Source organism: Falco cherrug, chromosome 5, assembly GCF_023634085.1.
Source record: "Falco cherrug isolate bFalChe1 chromosome 5, bFalChe1.pri, whole genome shotgun sequence".
Classification (NCBI taxonomy): Eukaryota; Metazoa; Chordata; class Aves; order Falconiformes; family Falconidae; genus Falco; species Falco cherrug.
The window spans coordinates 88,799,759-88,826,973 of NC_073701.1; the positions used below are offsets into that span (position 1 = coordinate 88,799,759).

The 27,215-nt window shown below is 37.3% G+C and overlaps 1 protein-coding gene across 8 annotated transcripts in view; it reads right to left on the reverse strand.

The window, feature by feature from the left end:
• Positions 1–5,364: 5,364 nt before the first annotated feature.
• The window catches only part of TAFA5 (TAFA chemokine like family member 5), a 443,592-nt gene continuing 421,741 nt past the window's right edge, over positions 5,365–27,215 (reverse strand). For 5 of the 8 annotated variants that reach the window (XR_008732598.1, XR_008732600.1, XR_008732601.1 and 2 more), the window contains 2 exons: positions 9,044–9,136; positions 5,365–7,747 (listed from right to left, as the gene is read on the reverse strand). Coding sequence is in view for 2 of the 8 variants with exons in the window: in XM_027815445.2 (XP_027671246.1) it covers positions 7,739–7,747 (9 nt within the window). In the remaining 6 variants the exon portion in view is untranslated. The remainder of the gene's footprint in view (positions 7,748–9,043; positions 9,137–27,215) is intronic. The other 3 variants (XR_008732599.1, XM_027815445.2, XM_027815452.2) reach the window with 1 other exon arrangement.

Genomic DNA, 27,215 nt, shown 5'->3' on the forward strand with positions numbered 1-27,215 from the left:
CCAAAGGAAATTTCACATCATCAGAGCTGAAAGATTAAACTCAGTCACACTCAAGCATCAGTAATCTGTATGTCCAAAATAGCAGGTGCTGCTGGCTGTTGCATTAGGAGAAGAACAGGAAATAGGCACACATCTTCTATTTCTGCTGTGCTGGAAACTTACAGGTATGGTTGCAGTTATTCAGAATCCCTATAAACACCGGAACATCTTTACAGCCTAAATAAATCAATCACATGATATTTCAGATTCTTGAAGGCCTTGGACTATGTGATATCAACTTAGCTGAGGACTAAATAACAAACACTTTTGTACCAATGAATTTTCTAAAGATCTGATTGCCTTGTTAATATATTGGCAACAGATATTTCCCATTTCCATTTGGCATCTCCAAAGATCCCAGTCCTACCTCCAGACAGAAGAATTGATAGGGATAACTTGGTTCTGCTCCAGTAATTATGTGTCTGTATAGAAGCTTTTCCTGAGAAAGTTCTGGAGACATTTAACATCATGAACAACAGTCCCAAGCTTATACCCGTTAAATTAAACTGAGGCAACACTAATGTGCTTGATACATTTTTCTGAAATAAGATTTTTTAAATAATTATCAAACAGTCCTTTCTTTCAGAATTCCAGCAAACTTTAATATGTGTTCCTTTTCTCACTTTCCCACTACCTGACAAGGTACCAGACACTACCACATTAACATTGTGTTACTGTTTTCTGTCTAACAAATCAACTGAATAAGAAGAAACATGATTTCTAAAGTTAAAATAATGACATTAAATGCTATACATATCCCCTGTCCTTTTGGGTTTCTCTTGACTAGTTGGGCAGGTAGTTGATCAATCCATTTACAAAATTTGTCTTCAGGCCCTTAAACAGATATTTTTTTTCTTGTCACAAGGTTTAGTTGTTCTGAGGCAAAGCTTTCTACTCTTCCTACATTTGTCCTGCTGTCTCCAGAGTCTCCATGTAGTGAGAAGGACCTGGTACATATTAAAATGCAGTCTATATTCTCTGTGTTCCTCTTACCTAATAAATGGATTCGTTTCTTTTTTCTGGTTTTGGTTGGTGTTTTTTGGGGGGTTGGGGTTTTTTTTTGTTTGTTTTTTTTGTTGTTGTTGTTTGGTTTTTTTGAGAAGGGGATCCAACTTGACATGTCTTATCAGCTTTTAAAAATTATTAAAATGAAAACAAGTGCATAATTGCATGGAATTCTAAGTGCTGCTGAGTATATTATATTGCAGATTCTCCTGTGATTGTAACTGTTTGAGTAAGAATCAGATAACAAGGAGCTTGGGTGGCATTACAATTATTTGTGATTTTTCTCATTTTTGTGGGTGTTTGTTTCCTGTGCACAGTGAGGTTATTGTTATTTACTCAGCTAGAATTCCTGCCTTTCCAGAGCTCACCCTTATTTGATTTGCTTTGCATGGGCTGGAAGTTACATTATCACTGTCATGTTGCTGTCTTTAAAATTTGGGAAGGAATAAATCTGCCTGTGCTGAAAACCAAGTGTTACATGGCTTCATTGAAGAAGAGCTTTAATTTGTACCAAATTAAGCATAACTTTCCTCAAGCCTCACTATACTGTTTTATTGTTTGCTAATAGCATATCCGTTAGGCTAATATGTAGTGAAGTTGCAATCTGTGTTGAATTTCTGCTCTGGAGGCTACTTAAATACATTTGTGTAGAAGTGACTGGAGAGTGTGGACAGAAGTAGCCCACATTTGTTTTCATCTATTCATCTGGGTACGTTCTGCATATAGAGGAGTCAATATATTACCCTACAAACAGGGGTAAATATATTACCTTTGCATTTGCATTAGTCATTGTGATGGGAAGGCCCTCTTTACTGCCACCGGAGCTCTGTGAGCTCCTGTTTTGTGCAATGTTTCTGTACATTAACGACTGGCTTAGGTTGCTACTGCCAACCTTTTGTTAACATCTTCACAACTCAGTAAGTAATTTCAGATGACAGCTGATGTCAACATTTCCTGTCATTAGTCGCTGCCTTAGGTGGCTGACATGTATTGTTATGCCTGTGTAAGAACCTATGCTAAACCACCTGTCTCTCTCCTTGACTGTATAGCAATATACAGAGGCTTCCTCCTACGCATTGAAGGAAGACAGACACTGTCTCATGGTGATTTAAACCACTGTTTGAGGTAGTGCTCAGGGTCCTTACCTAATATAAATTGTTCTCTGCACATGCTTACATTGTTCCTTTGATTATATCAGATCCTATACTCTAAAGAACTTTGAAGTTTTCTGGCTTATTGTTATTTTCTTCTACTTTTCTCCTATTTTTTAGTTTACTTTTAATTGGTGACAGAATGACCTTTTACATATTACTCATGGGTCTCAAATTTTAATGGGATTTATGTCTCAAAAGAAGACAACCATATGATCAGTAAAAATCTCATCTCTGCAGTTTGTATTTGCTTTCTCATTTCCCTATTTCAAATTTTACACATTTTGGCTCCTGTAGCACTTATTAAATACTACAAAGCACTTACTAAATACTAAATATTCTGAAATGAAAAATATTTAATTTTCTCTGGTCTTGGGTTGGTTTTGGGTTTTGTTGGTTTTGGTTTTTGTTTTTTTTCAGTTCCTTCTTGGTTTCCTTCCTTTATTCAAGTCCCAACTTGAAATCAGATGTAGAATATTGTGTTTTCTGTCCATCCTCATTTGCCTAAGCCCAATCTAAGATCATTACTTCAATGTAGTACAAATTCTATGATGCGAGAAAAACAAATTGGAAAGAGGAATAAAAAAATAATTCCTCAGTTGTAACTCCTGTAATTACATAAGGTAAATATATATACACATATAAAGACTTCATTTTTCTAGGGTGTGAAACATCCACCAAACAGTAACTGGAAAACCAGAAGAAACTTCACTTCAGGGAGGGCTGTGATATATTTTCCCACCCAGAGAAACCATTAATTTTAAAAAGAAACCAGTTAAGACATGGTATCAACCAAGAGGAAGCACACAGCTGAACTGGTTTGACAGTTCCCACATTCTATTGATATAAATTCTCTTTGAAGAGAGTGGGGTAAATAAAAAAGCGTAATTTATAAAATACACCTGAAAGGAGAAAAAAGAAAGCACAAGTTACTTCTTTTCTTTGCTTTCAGTATATGCACCACCTTCCTCAGCCCTTTATGATTTTCACCACATAGGTGGCAAAACACTTTCATTTGCATTAATCATTCCTCTCAGAGAATCATTACCCAATTCCAGCCACAAAATTACCACCATTACTGAGGTGTTTGGGAAGTTTCTTCATGTTTGGAGCAGGAGGAATAAAAGTACCTGGAAATCACTTTTACCCTTAGCACATCTTGAAGTTGCTTGAAAAACAACTTCAAAATAGCAGACTAATATAATTTATACTGGCAGAGAGTCTCTTACAAGCCTTAGTGATGGTAACCTGCTGCCTGTGCTCTCTGGGAAGCCTTTGACTTTCCAAGGATTCTCGCAGCTAGAGGAATTCTCCTCTGACTAAGCCTATTGTGATAAACGTTGCCTTGAGAATCAGAAACTGGGGCTATTTTTCACTGGTTTGTGGTGGTTCTAACCTAGTCTTCACCAGGTCCATTTCAAACCTCACAGAAAATACCATCGTACATCTTACTGTTCCAATCTTTCATCTGAAATAGTTTTAAATCTTAGAAGGTTATGTGCCAAATGCTTCCATTTTTGTCTCTTTAATGGGAAGGGTGACTGCTTGTGTACACATATGCAACACCCCTAGTCAACCCATTAACCCATTCCCAGTCTTTGGTTGTTACTCATGTATATGCTATTCTTAATATAAATCATACAAAGAGGTTTAAAAGAATATGCCTTCTGTATTTTTTTTTTATTGGGAAAATACTGTATATATGTAGGTTTATGTGATGAAAGCTGGTTCAGCTTTTTCTCCTTGAACTAATATTCCTTTTTCTTTTTTTTTTTTTTGGCTTCTTGTGTCTACATGCGATGTTGGCTTGTGCTTTTTTCTTTCCACTAGTTCAGCGGCCCAGGCAGTTAGTGCTCTGATTTTCCTATCAACCAATCAATTTACCATCTTCTAGTTCAGCTGTTTCTTATACTCACATAGGCTCTTCAGACACAGTGTTGAATTCTTTATTTTCTTCTGGAAACTCTAATTAGTACTCACGATTGTGATGAATAGGCTATATTAGATAGTAAGTGCCTGGGTTAAAGATTTATGCAACAGCATGTGGGTACAGTTTCAGTAAACAAGTGAATGATTGAGGATACCACATGCATAAAACCTGAGCTACTGCAGAGAAGAAATGAATTGGCAAAAAAAACCCCAGCCCCCAAAAAAGCTAAAAGCATAATTATGAAATTGGTGAATGATGTGTCATATTCATTGCTATAGTGTGTTAATATTTGCTCCATTTGATATCCCAGATGTTTAAAGTAGTCATTAAATATGTCCTTGCCTGGGCTAAGAGAGAAGCTTTTTTCAAAAAATGTTTAAAGGTTTACTGCATTTCTAGAGGTTGTTTTTATTAGTCTATTATGTGTTTTTTCTGTATTCTTTTGTTCCCTTTCAAGCATATTTTGAAAAAGTTACTTGTTTGCAAGCTGAGAAACGAAGGATATTTAATAGCATTCAAACAAGACATTCCCTTCTGTGTTTCAAATTTTGCTTTGGAAGAGGCACATCAAATACTTTCAGAAACAAACAAATTTTTATGTAACTTAGCTTTGTAAAATTAGAAGTTCACAATATTCTGAAAATATATTGTTCCTGAGACAGAAACATTTCACCACTGCTCTTAGAGTAGTAATTCACAGTGACAAAGGCAGCCAGTATATTTTGTTTGTTTAAAACTGTACATTTTGGAGGAGGAGTGAAAAGTACAAAACACACTTTAAGTGCTTTGAGGTGTCTGTTGACTCAGCAACTAGAATACACCTCTGATGAATAATCAGAATATTTTGTCTTTGATATTTCTTAACCAGAGTAGACCTTATAAACAATGTACATCTCTCTTTTGTTGAGCATTTAAAGTACTCAGAAAACAAAGACATAAGCTTGCATATTCAGAACCAACAGGAAGGTATGATTTAAGATGTATAGATTTCAGATGTCCATTCTTAGATCCTTTAGTGGGATCTGGTTTCTAGAAAATAAATGACCTTAATCTGATCTATAACTGAGCATACCAGAATGAAGGTACCCAAGACCTAAAAAGGGAAGGGTAAAACTTCAGTTTCAAAACACAACTCATCCTCCATTTCCATTCCATTGCTAAGTCTTCATCTCTGTGCCCCACCTCACTAATTATCAGGTGAAATTCCTTTGGTGACGTCATGGTCAGGGAACAGAAGTCTCACTTACAAAAGGATTTTCTTTATTTTTCATAATTTAGCTGAACCAACACATAACTGAATACTGTAAAGCAACAAAAATGATGTAACATCTTTAATTGTTCTGTTTACTAAATAAGGCTACTACACTCCCTTTAAAATAAATCAAAACAGAGAGTTGGTAGAGTGAGGGATCTGGCTCTTGAGGTCTACATGTACAGTAAATGTATTTACCATCATTTATTGCATGACATTTTAAACCTGACATTGGTCATTTATAGTGCAGTCAGTCCATAACACTTTTCAAGTGGCTGGGCTTTAATTGCTACTTTGACACTGGTCAAAATGCTAAGATTAAATAAGAATTTTGTATATATTGATTTTACTTGAAGACAAAATGATCTATAGTTCATGTTTCCTGCAACCTCTGCATTAAATAAGCCTCAGTATTAGAGCAGGCCTTCAAAAAATTTCTTTAATCAACTTTCATTTTTGTACCTTTCATCTATGGTCACTTGAACAATCGCTATATATTTTTCTTTAGTAGAATAGAACTAGCATAACACTAAGAGTTAATTGGAGTATTAGGTAGTATACTTGAAACCATAATACATTTGCCAGGAAGAAATTAAGCTCCCCTGTTGATTGCATCATATCAATATGTACCAAACTTACATACCGAAAGGTACAGTAAAAGGGAACAAGGTTTTGTTTGTTTCTCTGTTTTGTCATTATTTCCCCCTTGTCTATGCTGTCTTTTCTAAATTGTCACTAACCAATAATGCCAAAAATGTGGGCTTTCTAACAATGAGGTAAAACACTGAAAATGGGATCAAGGAACAGGCTTCAAACTGACCCTTACGGTGTGTGTCGGTGGGTGGGGGGTGGGGAGGAGAAGAAAGAAAGAAAGAGAGAGAGAAGGAAAGAGAGAAAAAGAGAGAAAAGGGAAGGACAGAAAGAGAGGAAGGAAAGAAGGAAGGAAGAAAATGAAAGAAAGATAGGAAGTAAGAAAGAAAAACAAACTTTGCTATGAAGAGCAATGAGTAAAATATTTTACACTCTATTTTTATCAGTACATAAAGACAAAAAAATAAAAATAAAATAAAAATAAAAAATGCCTTCCAACAGTGCAATGGTTGAATGCATTTATGTAATATAAACAACATTATTCTTTGCTTTTTCTACACAGTCCTCTCTGGTCATGCTTTACATCCAGAATGTCCCAATGGAAGAAAGCAAACGACACCAGTCACTTCAGAGACAACTGAAGTAATAAAACACAACTTAACTCTGAACCACTTGTCATGACTGTCAGAGTTATCACGTTAATTGTTAAATAGGATTTTCTACAAATATACAACATATAAAAACTGTTAAATATATAACTTTAGGCTTTTCAAAATACATTTAATGATCTCTTTCAAACAAGTGTTACTTTTGTTTTCTCTTTAATTTGCTTTCTGGTGCTAAATGGTGTATCAGATGAGACATAGGCCACAGATGACCAAACATGCTCTTTGCAAATACTGTATTATCCAACTTTAACTATCAAAAATGGAACTGTAGAAGAGGCATGTTTAACTGGTTAAAACTGAAAATGATTTTAGTACGAGAAAGTCAATCTAAGTACAGAGGAATAAAGGTGCTGTGTAGACAGTTTGTGTTCTTTTTGTCCAAGGTTTTCAAACACACGTCATTTTCTCTCAGTGCTCCATTATTTTCTCTTGAACGTGGCATTTCAAGAGCAGGTCTCTGAGTTAGTTTTTACTGCAGCTTTCCATAAAGACATCTGCTGGACAACAACATATCAGCTTTGTGAAAGCTGGAATCATGTCTATGTGGAGACCTCCTACAATTTAATGACATAACTCTGTTAACAGTAAGATTGTGTCCACTTTAAAATAGATTTTGCTCTTTGGTCTATTGTATATACTGAAAGTATAAGAAAATAAAAGCAATTCAGACAGTTTAGGGCACAAGAAGAGTTTCTCTTTTGCACCTCAGTGTCCTCCCATAGGCAAAACAGTCTTCTCTAAGGCTGATTGGGATGATACTCTTCATTGTAGCAGACTCTTCGGATTAAAACATGTAGGTAACAGCAAGTCCAGCAGTGGTGTATAACGTAGATGAACTTTTAACCATGAACTTTTTTGTATTGCTAATGCCCAAGCATATCTCTTTTTCTATATTCCTTAGTCCAGTGATCCTTAGTATGGTAGAAAAACTTTAGCTCATAACGTAGAGGAATTATGCTGTCATTCATGAGATACAGAGAAACAGACAGTTGAGTTGATGACATATAACGGATGATGATCAACAGCAGTGAAACTTGACTAAGTTAAGTAGCTCACACAGAGCCTAAACCACTCCTACGAGGATTCTGTGTTGCTGCATTTGTCAGGAGACCTGTAAATCAATAAGAACAAATGAGTCAGTGTCTTAATCTACAATCCTGGTTATCTTTGCTGTCCATTATTTTAAAATATACTGTACTGAGATTTTTCAAGCAGACAGTTAACAAATTGGAAGATATATTTTTCACAGCAAATATTTTCTCTCAGAAACAACATATGAAGAAACCTATATTTTTATTTATTATAAAAAATTAACACTTTAATCATTATTTCTAATAAAGCCACATATATAAACGATAATTTACAATAACTTCAATGCCATCTACTTTCTACTAAGTTCCATGCATATTCTTTTCCATAAAAATAGTATCACAGAATATTATTTTACCTGCATTAAAGTTACATATAACAATTTCTAATACACATGGTGATTAATATGACTATTACTTTTTACATATAGGATATGATGAAAAATGGACATGAAAGCCATGACCATTTATTAAAAATGCAAGGATGTTTATGCTGGAGGCTTTTCTGCATTTAAGTTTCCAATGAGCACTAGAGTGCACCTAATTTAATCAATACTGCCCTCTAGCGATGCTATTACAAGCGTAAATTAATGTAAATAATGTTTATTAATAGTAAATTTAATCAGAAATTTGGTTTAGATACACAGCAGGAAAAAAGAACAAAAACCCACAGAAGAATGAAAATGGGCAAAGGACTTCCAAATGAACCTGTTTAAAAGCAAATGGAATGGAAGCAGTGGTTCGAAACAGAACCAAAGTTCACACTTTTAAAGAAAAAGAGTACTGGAAGAAACTACAAACATAAATGAGAAAGGAATGGCTGATTTATACAAGGAGCCAGCTACTCATGCTCACCCAAAATAGCAGTTTAGAAATGGTTTCAAGATTACACTGGTACCATATGACACAAAATGTTTTGAGGTGTATTAAGCAAGCATGATTGTTACAAAATGCCACTTGAACATTCAAACACTATCTTCTTCTTTGGCATTGTTCCGTCTCCAAATGGTCAGAACTATTATTACTGATGGAAATCCCATGCATAACTCCAGAAAATACTGAACAGTGAATGTGAAAGAGCAAAAGAAAATCCAATTCACTTGGTTCAAGGCATATTAAATTTAGAGTTTTTAACCTAATCCTCAGAGCAGTAAATTAAATACCTGCCTCCAAATTAATTTAGTGACAGCTTGAAACATATGGATGTCTCTATACATGTATGTAGAAAGATAGATAGATAGATAGACAGACAGACAGATGAATACTTTCCTTATAATGCATAAAGTGTATGTCATAAATTTCTGCTTTTGTCCTCTCACCTTTTCCAGGAAAAAACACCCCAGAAATCTTGCAAACAGCCTTTTCTTTTCGGACTAGTGATCAGATCTCCAAACCACATGGCCTCAGACAGGCTGAAGGCAAAAAACCTGGTTGATTATTGTGGTATATTCCCCTTTTGAAATATACGTTCAGCAAGAGAAATTAATTTAAAGTTTTGCTTCTATTAATTGTTCTGTTTCCCCTTTATAATGTGTCTTGGGGTTTCTGCTATGCCCCCTATTTTTCTTCCCATTAGAAAAGAACACAACTTTTAAGGTAGTAATACATTTTAGGCAGCAAGACACAAAGCAAAAGTTTTTTGGTTTGTTAAGTCTGAAAGTAAACTACTATTGTGTTACGAATTCGGTTGACTTAGCTCCATCTTTGCTGACTTATGCGGGAATAGCCAAAGCTAAAAGCAACAGCATAAACTGCTGATTGACTGTGTGTTTGGTGTTTTCATAGTGTGCTTCTCTACCGTATTGGTCCCAGGATGGAGAGAGTATTCAGGTACCATCACATTCATTTGCAGATACCTGCTGCTTTGTCGTTTTATGGATACGAAAGCTTCCTTCCTGACTTTCTATCACTTTCTCCCCTTTGCACATCCCTGCTATGTGAATATGGTATCAACACCTTAAAAGGAGAGAAGAGGGGAGACAATTATGCGTTTTAAAAATGCTGAGGCAGGGCAGACAGCAGGCTTGAAATAAAGTGATGACAGGAAGAGGAACACATTAGAGAACAGGAGGTGAATTTACAACTTTGGACAATGACAGGAGAAAATGGAATGAGAGGGTGGAAAAGGCACAGGTTAGTCAGGGAAGTTTAAACATCATTTATTAATGAAGATATGAAAAATGAGTGAGATAGATAATAGGAACAACAGATAAAAAGAAGAGATGATAGAAGAGAGTATGAAGAGTCCAGAGAAGAGGCAGAGAATGCACATCTACACTTCCACCTCCTGTATTTTTCCCTTTCATTTCTCATTATAGGTAAATTAATCAGTTCCCAGAAAACCAGACAGATCAAGCAAGAGAAGAGGGATTCCCCAAGTGACCATAAAAAGGACTTGTTTACTATTTATACTAATAGTCCAAACTGTAAAATAAAAACATAGAATCATAGAACCGTTTAGGTTAGAAAAGACCTTTAAGATCATTGAGTCCAGCTGTTAACCTAGCACTAACAAGTCCACCACTGAACCATGTCCCTAAGTACCACATCTACACGTCTTTTAAATACCTCCAGGGATGGTGACTCAATAACTACCCTGGACAGCCTGTTCCAGTGCTTGACAACCCTTTCGGGGAAGAAAATTTTCCTAACATCAAATCTAAACCACCCCGGCATAACTTGAGGCCATTTCCTCTTGTCCTATCACTTGTTCCTTGGGAGAAGAGACCAACACCCACCTCGCTACAGCCTCCTTTCAGGTAGTTGTAGACAGCGATAAGGTCTCCCTGAGCCTCCTTTTCTTCAGGCTAAACAGCCCCAGTTCCCTCAGCTGCTCCTCATAAGCCTTGCGCTCTAAAGCCTTCACCAGCTTCATTACCCTTCTTCGGACATGCTCTAGCACCAAAATGTCTTTCTTGTAGTGAGGGACCCAAAACTCCTAAAACACAGTATTCTAGGTGCAGCCTCACCAGTGCTGAGTACAGGGGGATGATTACTTCCCTAGTCCTGCTGGCCACATAATTTTGGATACAAGCCAGGATGCTATTAGCCTCCTTGGCCCTCTGGGCACACTGCAGGCTCATATTCAGCTGGCTGTCGATCAAGACCCCATGTTCTTTTCTACCAGACAGTTTTCCAGCTGCTCTTCCCCAAGCCTGTGGCATTGCATGGAGTTGTTGTGACCCAAGCACAGGACCCAGCACTTCTCCTTGTTGAACCTCCTACAACTGGCCCCAGCCCATTCATCCAGCCTGCCCAGATGCAGAACATCCTGCCCTCCAGCAGATCAACACCCCTCAGCTTGGTGTCATCTGCAGACTGACTGAGGGTGCAGTCAATCCCCTCAACCACGTCATTGCTAAAGATGCTAAACAGAACTGGCCCCAGCACGGAGCCCTGGGGAACAGTACTTGTGACCGACCGCCAGCGGGATGTAACTCCATTCACCACCACTCTTTGGGCTCAGCCATCCAGCCAGCTTTTAACTCAGAGAACAGTACACCCATCCAAGCCATGAGCAGCCAGATTCTCCAGGAGAATGCTGTGGGAAATGTTGCCAAAGGCTTTACTACAGTCTAGATAGACAACATGCACAGCCTTTCCCTAATCCAGGAAGTGGGTCACCTTGTTGTAAAAGGAGATCAGGTTTGTCAAACCGTACCTGCCTTTCATAACCCCATGTTGGCTGGACCTGATCCTCAAGTTGTCCTGCACATGCCACATGATGACACTTAGGTTGATCTGCTGCATAACCTTCCCTGAGACAGAGGTCAGGCTGGCAGTCCTGTAGGTCCCCAGATCGTCCTTCCAGCCTTCCTTGTAGATGGGTTTCACATTTACTAACCTCCCATCAACTGGGACCTCCCCAGTGAGCCAGAACTACTGTTAAATGATTGAAAGTGGCTTGGTGATAACTTCTACCAGCTTCCTCAGTACCCTTGTGTGGATCCCATCCAGCCCCACAGACTTGTTTGTATCTAAGTGGTGTAACAGTTCACTAAACATTTCCACTTGGTTTATGGGGACTTCATTCAGCTCCCTGTCCCTGCCTTCCAGCTCAGGGGGCTGGGTACCCAGAGAACAACTGGTCTTACTATCAAAGACTGAGGCAAAGAAGGCATTAAGTACCTCAGCCTTTTCCTCATCCTTTTCATTATGTTTCCCCCTGTCAACCAGTAAAAGACAGAGATTATCCTTAGCCCTCCTTTTGTTGCTAATGTATTTATAGAAACATTTTTAATTCTCTTTTATGGCAGTGGCCAGATTATTTCTAGCTGGACTTTGGCCCTTCTGATTTTCTCCCTGCATAACCTTATGACATTCTTGTCCTCCTGAGTTGCTTACCCCTTCTTCCAAAGGTCATAAACTCTCATTTTTTTTCCTGAGTTCCAGCCAAAGCTCTCTGTTCAGCCAGGTTGCTCTTCTTCCCTGCCAGCTCATCCTTTGGCACATGGGATGACCTGCTCTGGCAATTGTAAGATTTTCTTCTTGAAAAACATCTATCCTTTCCGGATTCCTTTGCCCTTCAGGACTGCCTCCCAAGGGACTCTGTCAACCAGGCTCCTAAAAAGTCCAAAGTCTGCACTTTGAAGTCCAAGTTGGCTGCTCTTCTGCACCCCTCCTTACTTCTCTGAGAATCAAAAACTTGAATCAAAGACCATGAGAAGTACCACATCCCTGATAGGCAAGTTTAAAGGAAAATGCTTTTCTTGATGACTGCTTGGCAGCAATTACTAGAATATTAATTAGGTCAGTAGATTGCAATGAAAACTGTAAATTTAAGTACCAATCACATAGTACAAGATTTTCTTTACTGTCCATCTCTACACAGGACTCATGTCACTTCTAGGTGCCATTGCACAAGTCTGTTTGTCACTGACTTTGATGAAGTCAGAATTTCTCCCCAGTGCTTCAGACAGCAGGCTGTAGTTCATTTTTAAGAAGCCAGAAGTTCTTGCTGTAAGTTTGTGGAACTCCTGAGCTTGTTCTACTTTGAGATACTGAGTGGGCATCTAGTACCAGAGATTAAAATTCTACTGTATGTTATCTGTTTATATGATGGATACCCAGTCTCCTGTGTGCTCCACAGAATTCTGCTCAAGAGGAAAAATAATTTTCCTAACTGCATATGAATAGATAATCCAAAGCATAAGAAACAATACCACATATGACCGTATATATCTTATTAGAGTTCTTGGGTAGCATGAATATATCCTGAGAGTGTTTGGCTTATTAGAGCAATTACAACACAGTCCACTTAATTTGTCTTCCTCTGGAGGGAGTAGAATAAGGGACCATCTACCTCCAACTGTGCCCTAATGACACGTAAAATAATTCACTGGTTCATTCTTATGGTCAAAGACAAAGGAAAAAAATTAAGCAAGTCATGTTGAGAAGATGGCAATACATGTTGCTTTTCTGAGTTAACAGGCTTTCCACCAAAAGAAAACCTCCCAAAATCTTCTGTCTTTCAGTGTAGTATCTAGGATCGAATTTAGTGAGAAAATATTGGAATTTCTCATCACAAACTGGAAAACTGAGCCAGGCTTACTGTAACTAGCAAATATTTTCAGCATTAGGACTAAGCTTCAGGTATGTCTGTCCTGACCTTTTAAATGGAATCCACATAAATACCAACGATTCCATGTCAATCCTGGTAAAGCTTTAGCAGTTTCATCTGGTTTCCACTCTGTATTTTAGAATAAAAATGAAAGTCAGAGTGAAGCAAAGTCATTACTTTTGCTTCAGTAGCCAAGTGCTTTTACATGACTGCCTGTTGAATTTATATTGGCACTCTGTGATGACAACTCTGAACTATCTATCATGTTTCCAGCATGGATTTCTGGAAATTTTCTGGATGCCCACAAAGTAATTGGTCATATTAAAGAGGTTTCAGTGTTGCCTAGCAGCTGAAGTACTTGTCTAAACTGTGTGTTTTACACTTTCAGCAACAGTCTTAAAAATGCCTCTAGGAATCTTATGATTCTGTATAGCACCTAGCACCCATCAGCGTATAAGGCTTCTGATTTTAGTTTGGGGTTTTTTGTTTGTTTTGGGTTTTTGAGGTTTTTTGCACAAAGATAATTCACAGAGATGGATGTAGGTTGAGCCAATCTCTGTCTCACAAATCCACTCATAATGGAAACAGTTCCACACCTTTTACCAACTGAGTGCAAGTCAGATAAACAGCATGTCTTTCCCCTCTGCTTCTGCAGCTAAGTCCCTGAATAACTAAGTATATGTAATGCAGAAAGAAAGATATAAAAGCATTAAAATGCCCAGTGAAAACCTTACACTGCCTTACAAGACACTTCATGCTTTTCAGGAATGAAAATGTAAATTTCTGGTGATGATCCAAGCAGTAGCAGTGACCTGTTGCATCTACGAGAACTCCCAAAGTCCCTCTTGCAAATGTACTCTGTTTTCCGCCCTTCCTCTGTGCTGTTCATATGTGCAAATTGAATTGTTTAGTGTTCAGAAAAAGACAAGTTAATCTAACTTTAAAGTGCCTGCAGCTATTAGGAATAAGAAAAAGAAGCATGGAAGCTACTATAAGTAGTAGTGCTGTTATTCTGTCTCACGGAGCTAGCCATGGGAAGGACATCTTCAGAGTTCAAACTGTAATACCTGCAGAACTAGGAATAAGATTGGTCAAATGTAGTGTTTGTGCTTGTGGGTGAACGTTTCTAAAAAGCAGCCTAGCATATTAGGTAGTGTATACACAGGTATACTTCCCTGTGTTGCACTCCAACAAAGTAGCATTCATGAGTTACAGGTAGCAGAATCCAATTAGCTGCCTTCTAGGAGAACAAGCTTTTTCTTTAACACCCACTGTTTGTTTGTTTTCACTTCTAGTATTCAAGTCAGACACAGAAAGAACTATTTATTCCAACTCTTTTTCCCAATTAATATTATTTTAATATCGATCACCTGTCCAGAACTAAAACCAAAAGTCCCATTTTCCCTTAAATAACACACCTAGCTCTATCTTCTCAACTTTCTCTGACCACCTGGCAGTACTATCATCTTGACTATAAGTTCCCTTTTCTGTTAAATTCCTGTTTGTCTCATATTACCTTTTTGGAATGTACAAGATCTTGGAATGTGCTGGGTCAGATCATATACTCCTTCCTTCTACTACATTACTACTTCCTAAGCAATACTAGTGAAGGCAGTGGGACTATTCTTATAATTAGATAACCCCTACAATAAATGAAAATTTTAGAATCAGCCGTTGTAACCCAGTTGAAATACATTTGACCCTGGGTCATGCAGGTGACCCATATTTAAGAGCTCAGCCCTAGGCATATATAACAATGCAAGCTTGCTTTGCAGCATCTGAACATATGCTAAGCAAAAGCAATGGAGGTGGCAGAAGAGATGGCAATAAGAGTATCAGAACATTCAAAGCCCTTAAGCCCAAAGTTGATCATGGGAGATTTTTGTCTGTGGATAACAAAAGAGCCAGGAAGGTGTCATTCTGCTCCCTATAAAAGTTTAAAGCTAGCTCCTTGAAGCAACGTGGATAGAAAGAGGGAACGATGAAAAGGATTACACATCCTGTAAGGTGTAACAATGCTAAAGAGGGCATTTTCATCTCTCAATGTGCTGGGTAAAAACCAAACACACTTAACAGGCCTTGAGCAATTAACCCAATTGCATCTGATTTCTTTCTGCTCTTTCAAAATGGTTAGAGGTGTGCACATATATGAAGCTGAGTAACAGGTAAGACTAAGAAAGATTTGTAACTAACTGGCATGGAATTGCAAACTTGAAAAATTACTACTTCTCTGCCTCCCTTTTACTTTTCAACTAAAAGCAACTGCAATATTAGCATGATTGGAAGTGTATAAAAATAGCCAGGGACTTTCCTCAGGGTAGTGAAAAAATAACCTGGATTTACCATTCCTGAGTCTTTTCTCTAAGGCAGTAGACAGGTTCAGATTAAGTCACCAATGCATTTAAGAATCTATTTTTATTTAAATGCAGTAACTTAATCTATATTGAAATAGTAATATTTATACTATGTACCTATATTGAATGCATACTCTTTATAGATTTAACAAATCTTAACAAAGACATACCCTTAATTACATTAAACCTTTCTTGTGAAAGATATGCCTTAAATATTTCTGTGTGCTAATAAAAATCTATTACATATAATGACGTTTAATAAAATAATGCTTGTATTGCCACAACAGAAGAATATATCATGAAGAGGGTGATGTTTTAATCAAAGTTTAATAAACAGTCTTGCCTACAGTTATAGTTTACTAGTATACTCAATGGGAAAAAAAAAATCAAAAAAGAAAAAAAAACCCCAAACCTCAACAACCTACATCAGCCATCACTAAAGTCCACAAATCTAAACTATTACTTTTTATTCTCTAATTAGAGGAGAAGATTGTTCAGGGGCACCTGTGAGTGACATCTGATTGACAGGCAGCTGGTCTGGAGCAAGGTTAGTATCACACTCAAAATAAAAATTGGAACAGTGATTTCCTAAGACTGTGAGAATAGTTAAACCTAAATGACTAACACATCAAAAAGGCAGCATGGTTTTAGATGGAATATTTAGGATATTTCATTGATTAAAAGAGATAATTATGACTTACAAAGCACAAGCTTTAAATAAGAAGTTCAAGAGCCAGTGAAGGAACTGAATAGTCAATGTTCACCAGTGAGATACTATGTCTGCTTTAAATATTCCATCTGGCAATTCATTGCTTAGGAAAGCAGTCATGTTTTGCATCATTCCAGAAAGCAATGTAGCACAGTAGATGACTTTTAACAAGCAATCTTTACAAGTATGTTATGTATGAGAAATAAATCTCAGTATTTAAAATTACTCTGGTTAGCCTTCATCTGTGACTTGAGAAAGTAGTAAGCGGACAACTGTGGGAAGTAGCAGTAGGGGAAGAATATATGTATGTAGGTCAAGTAAGAAGAATGCAGGAGGGTTTTTATTCTCTTATAGCCCTATTTGAAAACAAAAGAAAGAACATACACAGCATTCTTCTGTAGAAATAACATACAGGCAAACTGCAAACAGAAAAGCAAGTGTGGTCTTCAACAAAGCTTAAATGTATGTGGACACTTCAGTAGAAGAAAGCCCATGACTGCTCTTAATCCTTATATCCACTGCAAAGAAGGTCACATTTTCTAAAGGTAAAATTTTCTAAAACAGGATTGTTCTTAGACAGCCCTCTTGTATGTATATGGAAATCAACACAAGCATGTATCAGCACAGATTAGTTCAGCTTTTTAAACCTTGATTCTACTCACTTTCAGTGCAAAACCAAAAATTCCCAGCCTAACAGATTGTTACGTCCTTGTTAACAGGTTTATGAGATTCAGTTCCTGGCCTCAAAGACACATCATAAAATGTGAAAAATCTCTCCCTGAAACACTTGGCTGCAGAAACAGTGATGTTCTTCAGGGAAGTGAAATGGATATTCCTTAAAAATATATAAAATAAAAGTAAAAAGTCAACATTCCTGTCTTGTATCAGATTAAACCCAAGGTTTTTAGAGATTCTTCAATCCTTCATTCAATCATAAACATTCTGAAAGGACAGTGAAAACTGCAGTGACTTAACAAAGTTTTTTCTTCAGGATTTGGGGAGAGGAAGGATATTTCCAACAGGGTAAGGGGAAAATTGACAGGGCAGATGATTTTGCATACAGCAATATCGGTTCATCCTGTTTATGACAACATATCCATACGCCTTACAGACCTTCAAGTTCTCTTGTACATCCTATCAGGAAATAATTTTGTTTGTTTTGTTAGATATTCTTAGAATCCCAACTAAAATATCCTTTCGTAAACCTATGCTCAACCTCCAGTTTTAAGTTTTGCATGACTATGGCAAAGCTGCGAAGAAGGATGAGACAGGGAATTTAAGGATCATTATCCCAAATTAGCCAATTAAAACATTTTTAATCCTTTAGTGCCAAAGCAGAACCTAAATGCATTATACCATGTAGTACACTATTCTGATTAACAGCACAGATATATTTAAACCTAAAACAAAGCAGGGTTGCATACAATGTAGCAGTTAAAAATCCAACCAGTGTGTCACTGTCTACTGGAGGCAGAGTGCTCTGTACACTGTGCAGCATATTGGATCTAAATTCTTTGGCAAGATCACCGTTACTCTCCCTACCCTGTTTCTGTGATATTTTGGCAAGCAGTGCTGTAGTAATCAGATTTCTGCAGTAGACTGAAAACAAACAACAAAAGAGGAAAAATAAACTGTGGCAAATGTCAAGGAATTTTCTATGATTTACAATAAATTTTACACAGACAAGGGACAGAACTATATGAAGGCACCTGCAATAAAACTTCTGGAGAGCAGGAGAGGAGGTGAATCTGATTATCTCTTGACACACAAAGATACCAGTCTCGGAGAATCTTATCACCTTACATAGTTTATGTGCCTCTCATAGAACTGGGGTAAGCCCCCTACCTTGTAGTAACCTTTCTCACTCACATTTTAGGGATTCCTAAAATTCCTCAGTGCCTCTTCCATGACAGCCCTTCAACTTCCCATTATTATTATCTCCTTGGGACAAATTCAGAGGTTCTGAGACCTAAATGTAGGTACCTGTATGTGATGAGTGTGATCTCAGTCAGGGTCAACAAAATCTAGAGTTCAGTTCTGCTTAAACATAGATGCTCAGCGCCTGTGAGACATGCTTGGGCATCTCCCCTGATCTCCAGATGCTGTTTCAAAAGCCCTTGTGTCATACATTTGCACTCCTGAACATGTCTTAGACTCTTGGAGCATCTAGGCTGCCCTGGTCATGTAAGTTCAGGAAAATTAATTCTGTCCTTATTCTGTTTTCTTGAGATGAAGACTTCCAAGCAGTTCCTGCTTGTGACTCGGTGGGCCTCATTGGGTCATGGGTCCACTAGACCACATGAATCACTGCCCAAGCCATATTCTCATTACTGAGCATTTCCTCTGGGTTGAGTCGTGCAGGGACAGGGAAGAGGAAGAAGATACCAACCTTGTGATCAGTCCCTGTGCCTAAGAAGCAAGTGATCATGGTTTAGTTAGCTAAGGCTATGAGGCAGACCATGAAACATTTGTGTGGGTCCATCCTTAAGGGAGAAATGTCATTACAGTGATCACACAATCCTAGAAGTTCAGGAGGATGGGATCACAGATAAGCATCTCATTACACTAAGCACATGTTATTACAAGTGTTATGAGAGCTGTCAATTTGTTAGAAGCATTTATCCAACCTTTGTTATCTTTTAAGCTTGTTTTCACATTATAAGAATGACAAATAGTAACATCAGACCCTGAGAAGACTTAAAAAATGACTGAGCTATTTTAGACATGCTTCTGGGTTAAATCAGAGTAAAATGCAGTTTTCCATTCCTCACTTGTTCCAATAACAGGTGTAGAACGGACCTTGCTGGTTCATAAAACAGTTACTCAGGCGAAATTCAATGAACCTGAGAAGCATATAAGCTTCAGCTGAAGACAAGGATCAAGATACACTATTGACAATGTTATTAGTGAACCCAGTGTGGTGGATCACACAGTACCTGTGCTGTTCATCACAGGACTATTTTTGAGTTCAAAATCTAACACAACAAAAGAACTCCAGGAATAACTAACAAGAAACTTATTTTTTAAATTAATATTTTATACTTTAGGATTTTTTCATTATGGTGAGATTTTTGCTGCTGAGAATTCACAGATTTCTTTTCCTCATCATAGATTTTCTCAGATTTGAAAAAATATACAAGAGATTTGAAAGACTTCAGCTGCTGGCAGTATCAAGCCCTTGGTTCTTCTGATATGTCTGGGTTTGTGAGGGGGAGGTTCTCAAGACAGAAGGAAGAGATATCACCATGTTTTAGCAGTTACAAGAAAGTACATCAAAGTTAAGGGGATAGGTCCTAAAATATTAACTATAATCCAGATGGCCTGCGTGGGTGAAACTTGAGAATGTTTAATGAGAAATCACACAAAACTCAGATGCTATAGAAACAAGAGATAAAACAGAAAAAGAGGAAAATGTATTACTGATTCTGCCAGACATGCTAGGCAACATTTCATAAATATCAGATGGAAAAAGTCATGATCAATCTTTCCTTTGAGGTCAGGAATTACATGCCATATAGAACAGGACTAATGCACAAATGACATAATCTGATTTGAGTTTCTGCTGTTGGAAAGAGACCTGTATATTCTCCTGTCCTGGCTTAGGCTATGAGTTTCTTGGAGATGTCATGGTACCAAGGTTAATTAAGAAGGAATAGTTTGTGTTTCTCTGACATTGGCCCTTTTTCACTAATTAAACAGAAATGGAAAAAAGAAGCTGCTTTTTTTTTTTTTTTTTTTTTTTTCCTAAGTAGGAGAGAAAATCTGCTCTGTGTAGGAGACAATGTGGGTGTGTTCCACAGATTCTGTAAGATTCACAGGGCCCACTGTGGGAATGACAACACAGGCAGGAAAGTGCTATTGAAAGACAGTCTTGCAAGGTACAAGCATAAAACTTGCCCAAGCAGTCACATCTGTTTGTAAGGCTTAGCTGCAACTCTACACTCTGTTAGTAAAGTTTTCCATCACTGATAGATTCAATAGGTGCAAGAACATGTAAAAGTTATTTTGAATAATTTTGCTTAAGGAAAAAAAATGATATTTCAAGAAGATAATCTTTCATTTTAAAGAGAATCAATTACTTTTTCATTTTGCATCCCAGGAATAGTACTGTGTAGTAAGAGATGCTATTACCAGTATATACTATTAGTTTGGACATTTATTACTTAAATAATTAGTATCACTTCTTAGTAAGAACCAGCTGGGATGTCTTATTTTTAATGTCACAGTGTTATCTGTTTGTGCTGTGGTAAAACTATATACTTCAATCTGAAAAATAAACCCCTGCACTCTAATAATTAGCCCATTCACCTCTGGGCATCTAAAAGCTTAACCTAGGGTTTTGTTAGTCAAGGACAGTTTTTATGGAAAACCAGACATTTTGAGGTAGCAATACAGTTTTTTTCAGCGCATACTGCAACTCTGTACACATATTTTAGTTATTTTATTTAGGTCCCTCCCATTTAAATACATATATCATACCAAATGGTCTAAAAATATATAGCCTAATAGTCTTTGAGGAAAAAAATACAATTGTTTTTATCATGTAAATGAAATGAAATCTTGCCTTTGGAAGGCCCTGTGTCTCCACTGATGATAAAAGCTAACAGCAACTAGTTTCTGGAGTCATGTAACTGGTAAGTGCCTTATATAGAGGAATGAATCTGGATTTCACCATTTTTTTGATATTTTAAAAAATATGTTCCTTGGTTTTCTTGGGTTTTGTTTTGGGTGTTTCGTTTTTGGGTTTTTTTTGTTTGGTTGGTTGTATTTTTTTCTTTTTAATGAAGAGATTTATGCTATACAACTTCTAACAATAAGATGATGTTTTCATCTTCCTAGAAAAAAACTATTCAAGCTAAGATATTAACAGGAAGACAGCTGCTTTTCTAGTTAGTACATTTGATGCTTAGCTTCTTTTCATTGCAGCACAGACAGGGGACACTTTCTAGACATTTTAATCAGTGTTAAGTAGCATTAGGCCCTAATAATTTTAAAATAAGACAATCGCAAAATAAAATGTATACCTAAAAATGGATTTGATCAATATATCCTATTATAACACATCAGTAGGAATGAAACACATTATAATTGCTACTGATATGCCATAAAACAATGTCATAAGAATAATGAAAATGAGAAATAATGTGATGCAATTAAAAAGTTTCTTTTGGATTCCAAAAATTAAAAGTACTGAAATAATTCAAATTCAAATTAAGAGAACATTGACATTTTTAACAAATACAATTAGTTATTGCTCTGAGTTTTTGTCGATTTAACTTTTGAGCCAGGAGAATTTTAAATTATTCCTGAATCTCCTCCCTTTTAATAACTTCATACCAGTACACTGACTAAAAAAATAGGAGGGAGGAGGGTTCACTTTTTTATGATATATGCACTACCAAGTTTTTAAACTTACTCTGATAAAGTATGCTTAATTAACCTGTGGTACTTCTTCATAGAGTTTCAAAATGCAGAACAGCTATACCAATTGGTAATAGAATAACTTTTCATGATGATTATCCATTTAAAAGTGTACTTAGGTTGGTATTTGGTTACACTAGCATTCTTCTATAAATAGTAGAGTATCTGCATATTCCATGAATAAGCTCTGTTCCTGGGAATTTTCATTGAAAATCTGGCACTGTGGTAAGTCAGAGCTCTGACATCTGGAACGCTTTGGGCTGACTCCAGATGGAGTACAAAAAAAAAAAAAAAAAAAAAAAATATTTGCCAGAGGTCATCTTTCTCAAAGATGGACCAGGCATCCAGGGCCAAGCACATATAAACCACAACTGAGCACTTTGCCCTCAAAATTAAGAAACAGGTCAGGTTGACTTGAAAATAATCTTATCATTCCTAGAAAGGACACCAATCTGCCCACTTACAAGATACACAGTTGCCTAAACAGTTGACTAAACCCACAAAAACACCTTTAATATTTGGAAACAAAAAAAGGATATGGGTTATAAGTAGGCATATTTCAGAACCCACAGATTCAAATCTGTATTAATGTCAACAAAGAGATAAATACATTTTGATGTAAAGCCTCATACATAGTTTGATCTGAAATTAGTGCCAAGATTCATCAAAAGCTGTCAATTGCCATTTGCTGTGCTAATTTGAGACATTCATGTACTTAAATATAAGTATACTTTGTTTTTCTGCAATCCTGCAGATTCTCCTGAGACCACTGGCTTATTTCCCAGACATCTCTGTGAAGGATAATCTGCTCATAGAAAATATAACATATAATTTCATAAAGTGAAAAGTGTGGCAGAACACTTCTGTCTGGCAAGTTTGTGAGTTAGGGGAAATAAGTGTTTCAGTCTCAAGACAAGAAAGACAAACTGAACTCTTGGCTAAGTCCTTAAGGCTTACAAAATTAAAAATAATTAAAATAAATGTTCCTTGGTCCTTTTGCCAAATAAATGTAATTAATTACTTGTTGATTAAATTTCTGCTGTTTAATATCTGTGATAAAAAGCTTTTTATTAATGACTGATCAACTGTATGAACAAAGACTGTAGATCTCACAATTCAATTCCTATTGCAAATGAGGCATATGGGCTGTTGTAATATCTAAAACATCAGCTAACATACATACTTTTCCTTAAACACAGTTCACAGCTATCACCTATAAACTGAAAAGAAAGTTATTCCCTGGGATTCTAATGAGGGAATAAGGCCTACAGTTCTGTAACACTTTAAATCGCAGAAAGAGGTAAGGGGACTAATGAAGTATGTAGGTGCCATATCTGGAAGCAGTGTGGCTGTTAGCATAGCAGAGTTATTAAATTTTATTACATCAGAGAAGCTCTTAGTTGAATTGTGTGAGCCTGCAGGTTCTGGTTAGTACTTCTTTGGTGGATGTCTCACAGCCTTAATGTCAATGTGTTCACAGATTCAAGACTAATTTTAATCAGATGATGTGTGAAGAACCACTTTTTTTTCTCTTTTGTCCTTTCCTTTCTTTTTTTTGTTTGTTTTGTTTTAAGGTTCCCTTCAAAAGAATATCCTCTGTGCTAGGTTGCAGTATCACATTCTCCCTCCTCCTTGCAATGTTTCTGGCTGCAGACTGGTAAATCTAAACCAAGAAAGGTTTAGTGTTTGCTCTCCCTTACCTTAACTCTAGGCTAGATATAAAGTGGCTTTCAATTCCTACACTGAAAAAAGATCAGAATACAAGTTTCTTGCCTCATCTGTAACTATTTCTAATTAGGCCTAACCACTAAGTCTTAGGGCTCACTTCATTAACCCCAGCATACCATGTGCAGATGCCTCAATGTACTGAATGCTGATGGATCTGAACAGGTTCCACTAATAATGGTTACCTGCCTACTTCACCAGGAACTGGAGCTCCTACAGCTATGCACGTTGGCACTTGTGGGGACTACCTCCCACAGGAATAAATTGCAGCAGTCCAGCCACTTCCTTGAAGTGAATCAATCTTCTGCCTTACATGTATTATGAGACAAAAGTCTGCACAGGGAGAGGTAGAGCAGAATACCTGGCTTCTGATAAATAGACTTGGTAGAAGTTTGGACAGCCCAAAACCCCAGAGGTTCCCAGACCTATTAACACTCAGGCAGTTAACCTGCAAAACGATATTCAGACTCAATGAAACCTCCTGAGAGATTGCATTCTGGCTTTGACTCTGAGTCCTCTGTGGTATTGTTAATTGGTACAAAAAGGTGCTGGTGCATTCTCCTACAGCTCTGGGATTTGAGGAAATTACCTTTGGATTCAGTGCTTTGTGCGGGAGCCCAGAGTACCAATACGTGCTGGATCAGCTTCAGTCCAGACTTAAGTGAGGGAATATGCACTTACTGGATATCAAACATACTTACCTACAAGACAGGCACTAAATTGCTCAGTTTTTCCACAGTAGCCACACCTCTGGCTGTTTGCAGAATAAAATGATACGCCTGTAAGCAACTTTACTGGGAAAAACAGGTTGTTTATAAAATTATAAGGACCAAAGCTACTAGGTAGGATTTTTGTTGAAAACAGTCTTGGATTTCAGCCTCACCGATAAAACAGGAACAGCATACACACAAATACATTGCACTAGAGGATTCAAGTAAAGTATGGTTCCATTCAAGAAAGCCTATTTCCCCATGTGCTGCCTCTGATAATCTGTTTCCATTAACATTTGTGCCTTAATCACTGCACCAAAACTATAGAAAAACATTTTAAATACACATTCTTGACTTCACTGTTACAAAGCACGCACCTCTGTATCGACTATGGGCTATATTCCTCAGGAATTATGAAAAGGAAGTCAGAGTGAATAAAACCAAACAGGTTCTAGCCCCCATGAGCCTAAATTGCTTTTGAAAACAATCCTGAACATTTTGAATCCTGTAGCATAACAATATTTACTCAGTAAATAACACTCAGGTGCCTTCCAGTGTAATTATGATAAATACTGCATCACAAGATTCAAGAGGAATGTCTGCTCTAGGAGCAAGGAATGCTGACAGGTTTTGCACATGATGAGGGAGCAGATAGCCTACTGCATATCTCTTAATCCTCACCATTCACCAGTCTCACCCTCTACATCATCTTAGAAGGATGTCTCCACAAAAGGTGTTTCTCCAAGAATGCATTCAGAAGGAGACCTAGTTTTCATTTCTTAATGAAGTTAACTTGATTTGGAACTGCTGAAGCAGACAGAGAGTCGAAATCAGCAAAGCCATTTTGCAGTTGTTTTTCATGGCAAAGCTATGCTGTAGGCATGGAGGACTGACGGGAATGCCTAAGGTCAGACCTGCTCTCAAAGAGCTCAACCAGATGCTCTCGACAAGTTCTAGATGTTCTAGAAACACTAAGATGGGACAAAAAAATAACAGAAACTTTCATAAATGTATCATGCCCTCTGAGGACTGCATTTATGACACACTAATGCATATACTGTCTTATTCCTAGTATGACCCTGATATTTGTTAAATCTAAGAATTTATTTATTTATTTTTTTTTTTTAGCATTTGTTCCATATTACCTGTAGTAATGAAAAGTGAGTAATTGAAAATACAATGGAGAGGAACTATAAAAAGAGGTGCTGGTTACTTCTCACAGTAAACTTGTTCTGTCTTTTAAAACAATTACATTTTAAAATTCCCCCAACATTTACATCTTTCCCTTGGACTGGGTGTAGCATCTAAACCACTTTTTTGCAACATAATCTTTAAACTGTTCAGGATAGCACAGGATATGTGCTACTCCTGTATGATACCCGCATGCTGTCCTACACCTCAGCTCCGAACACATGGAGCCATAAATGATGCCTTTTATCACAAATTTATGCATAACAAACACACAAAATGGTGGGAAGAGTGGAGTCTCAGCTCCATCTCCTGTGCCATCACCCGACAATAGGCTATACTGCACAAAAGGAGGCAAGTGGTGTTCTGTACCATACAGCTGCCTGAAGTAAGGTACTGCCTGTCTGTGGTGCATCTCAGGGACATGAGAAGGAGCTCGTATGTGGCACAGTGCTTCTTATAGTATCTTCCAGCTTCACACAGCTTTCCCTGTCACCAACACCTATGTCATATTACAACACAATTAATCCCTGATTTATTTCTAAAGCTAATTTGGGGCCCAGTACTGCCCACCAGTTTCATGCCCATAAAGTGAATGAAAGATTTCCACTCAATAGGACAGACAGGAGGTGACTGAGAGAGAACTTAGGATCCTGAAAAGCACCCTCACTCCAGCCACTACATCAGCACATAGCAACTTCATAGCTTTGTTTTGATGCCAGGGAAGTGAAAGGAAATCCTGAAACTCCTTATGAAAAATTAAAGGTATAAAAGGTGCATGACTGACTGACTGACCACTATGACAAACTTAAAAACTACTCTTAAAAAGGAAAAAAGCCCATACCTAAAACCTATTTGCCTTCTTTCAACCCCCTTCCTCCTACTTTCAGAGTCATCCATTCATTTATTTCTCTTTTGGAAAGAAGGAAGGTGAAATTTAAGGCATTTTTGCTGTGGGTGACTTGCTATCAAGAGCATCAGAGATAACAAAATTTTCTCTGTAGTTTTGAACAGCACTTCCTCCATGGCAAGACTGTTTTTAACATTGATGTTGTATAAACCTCCCTCCCCCCAAAAAAACCTACCAACAACCAACCAACCAAACCACAAACAAAATGGCAACTGAGTCTGGTGAAATTTCATTTCACTCATATATCCTATTTAATAAAAAATAAAATTAAAAGCATTCCGTATGCAGGTCTATGTTGCTAATGAGAGCTGTGGTCATGTTAATATCAGAAACAAAGGACAGTCCTGTGAATTATGATATCTGTATTTTTTATATATATATATATTCATTCATTCATTCATTCATTCATTTATTTATATATAAATCTGCCATACTGGTCTAGCTACTTAAGGGTAAAGGTTGCATAGTACTTTGCAGAAGACGGTTTATTTTTTCCTCTGTGACTTCCATTTGCAAGTAATGCAGACGTTTCACCAGATCTTCTGACACCAGGGAGATGTCCAATAATTGCTCCAGGGGAGGTTTAAATTGGATATTAGGAAAAATTTCCTCACTGAAAGGGTTGTCAAGCACTGGAACAGGCTGCCCAGGGAAGTGGCTGAGTAACCATCCCTGGGAGTATTTAAAAGACGTGTAGATGTGGCACTTTAGGACATTGTTTAGTGGTGGACTTGGCAGTCCTTGGTTAATGGTTGGATTCAATGATCTTAAAGTTCTTTTCCAACCTAAACAGTTCTATGATTCTATGATCCCTGCTGATCATCGGAATGGAATAGCTAGGGCCAAACTGACTTACACCTAAGAAAAAAAAAATCAGCCACACCTTCATCTGCAGGTGGAAGTAAATGAGATGC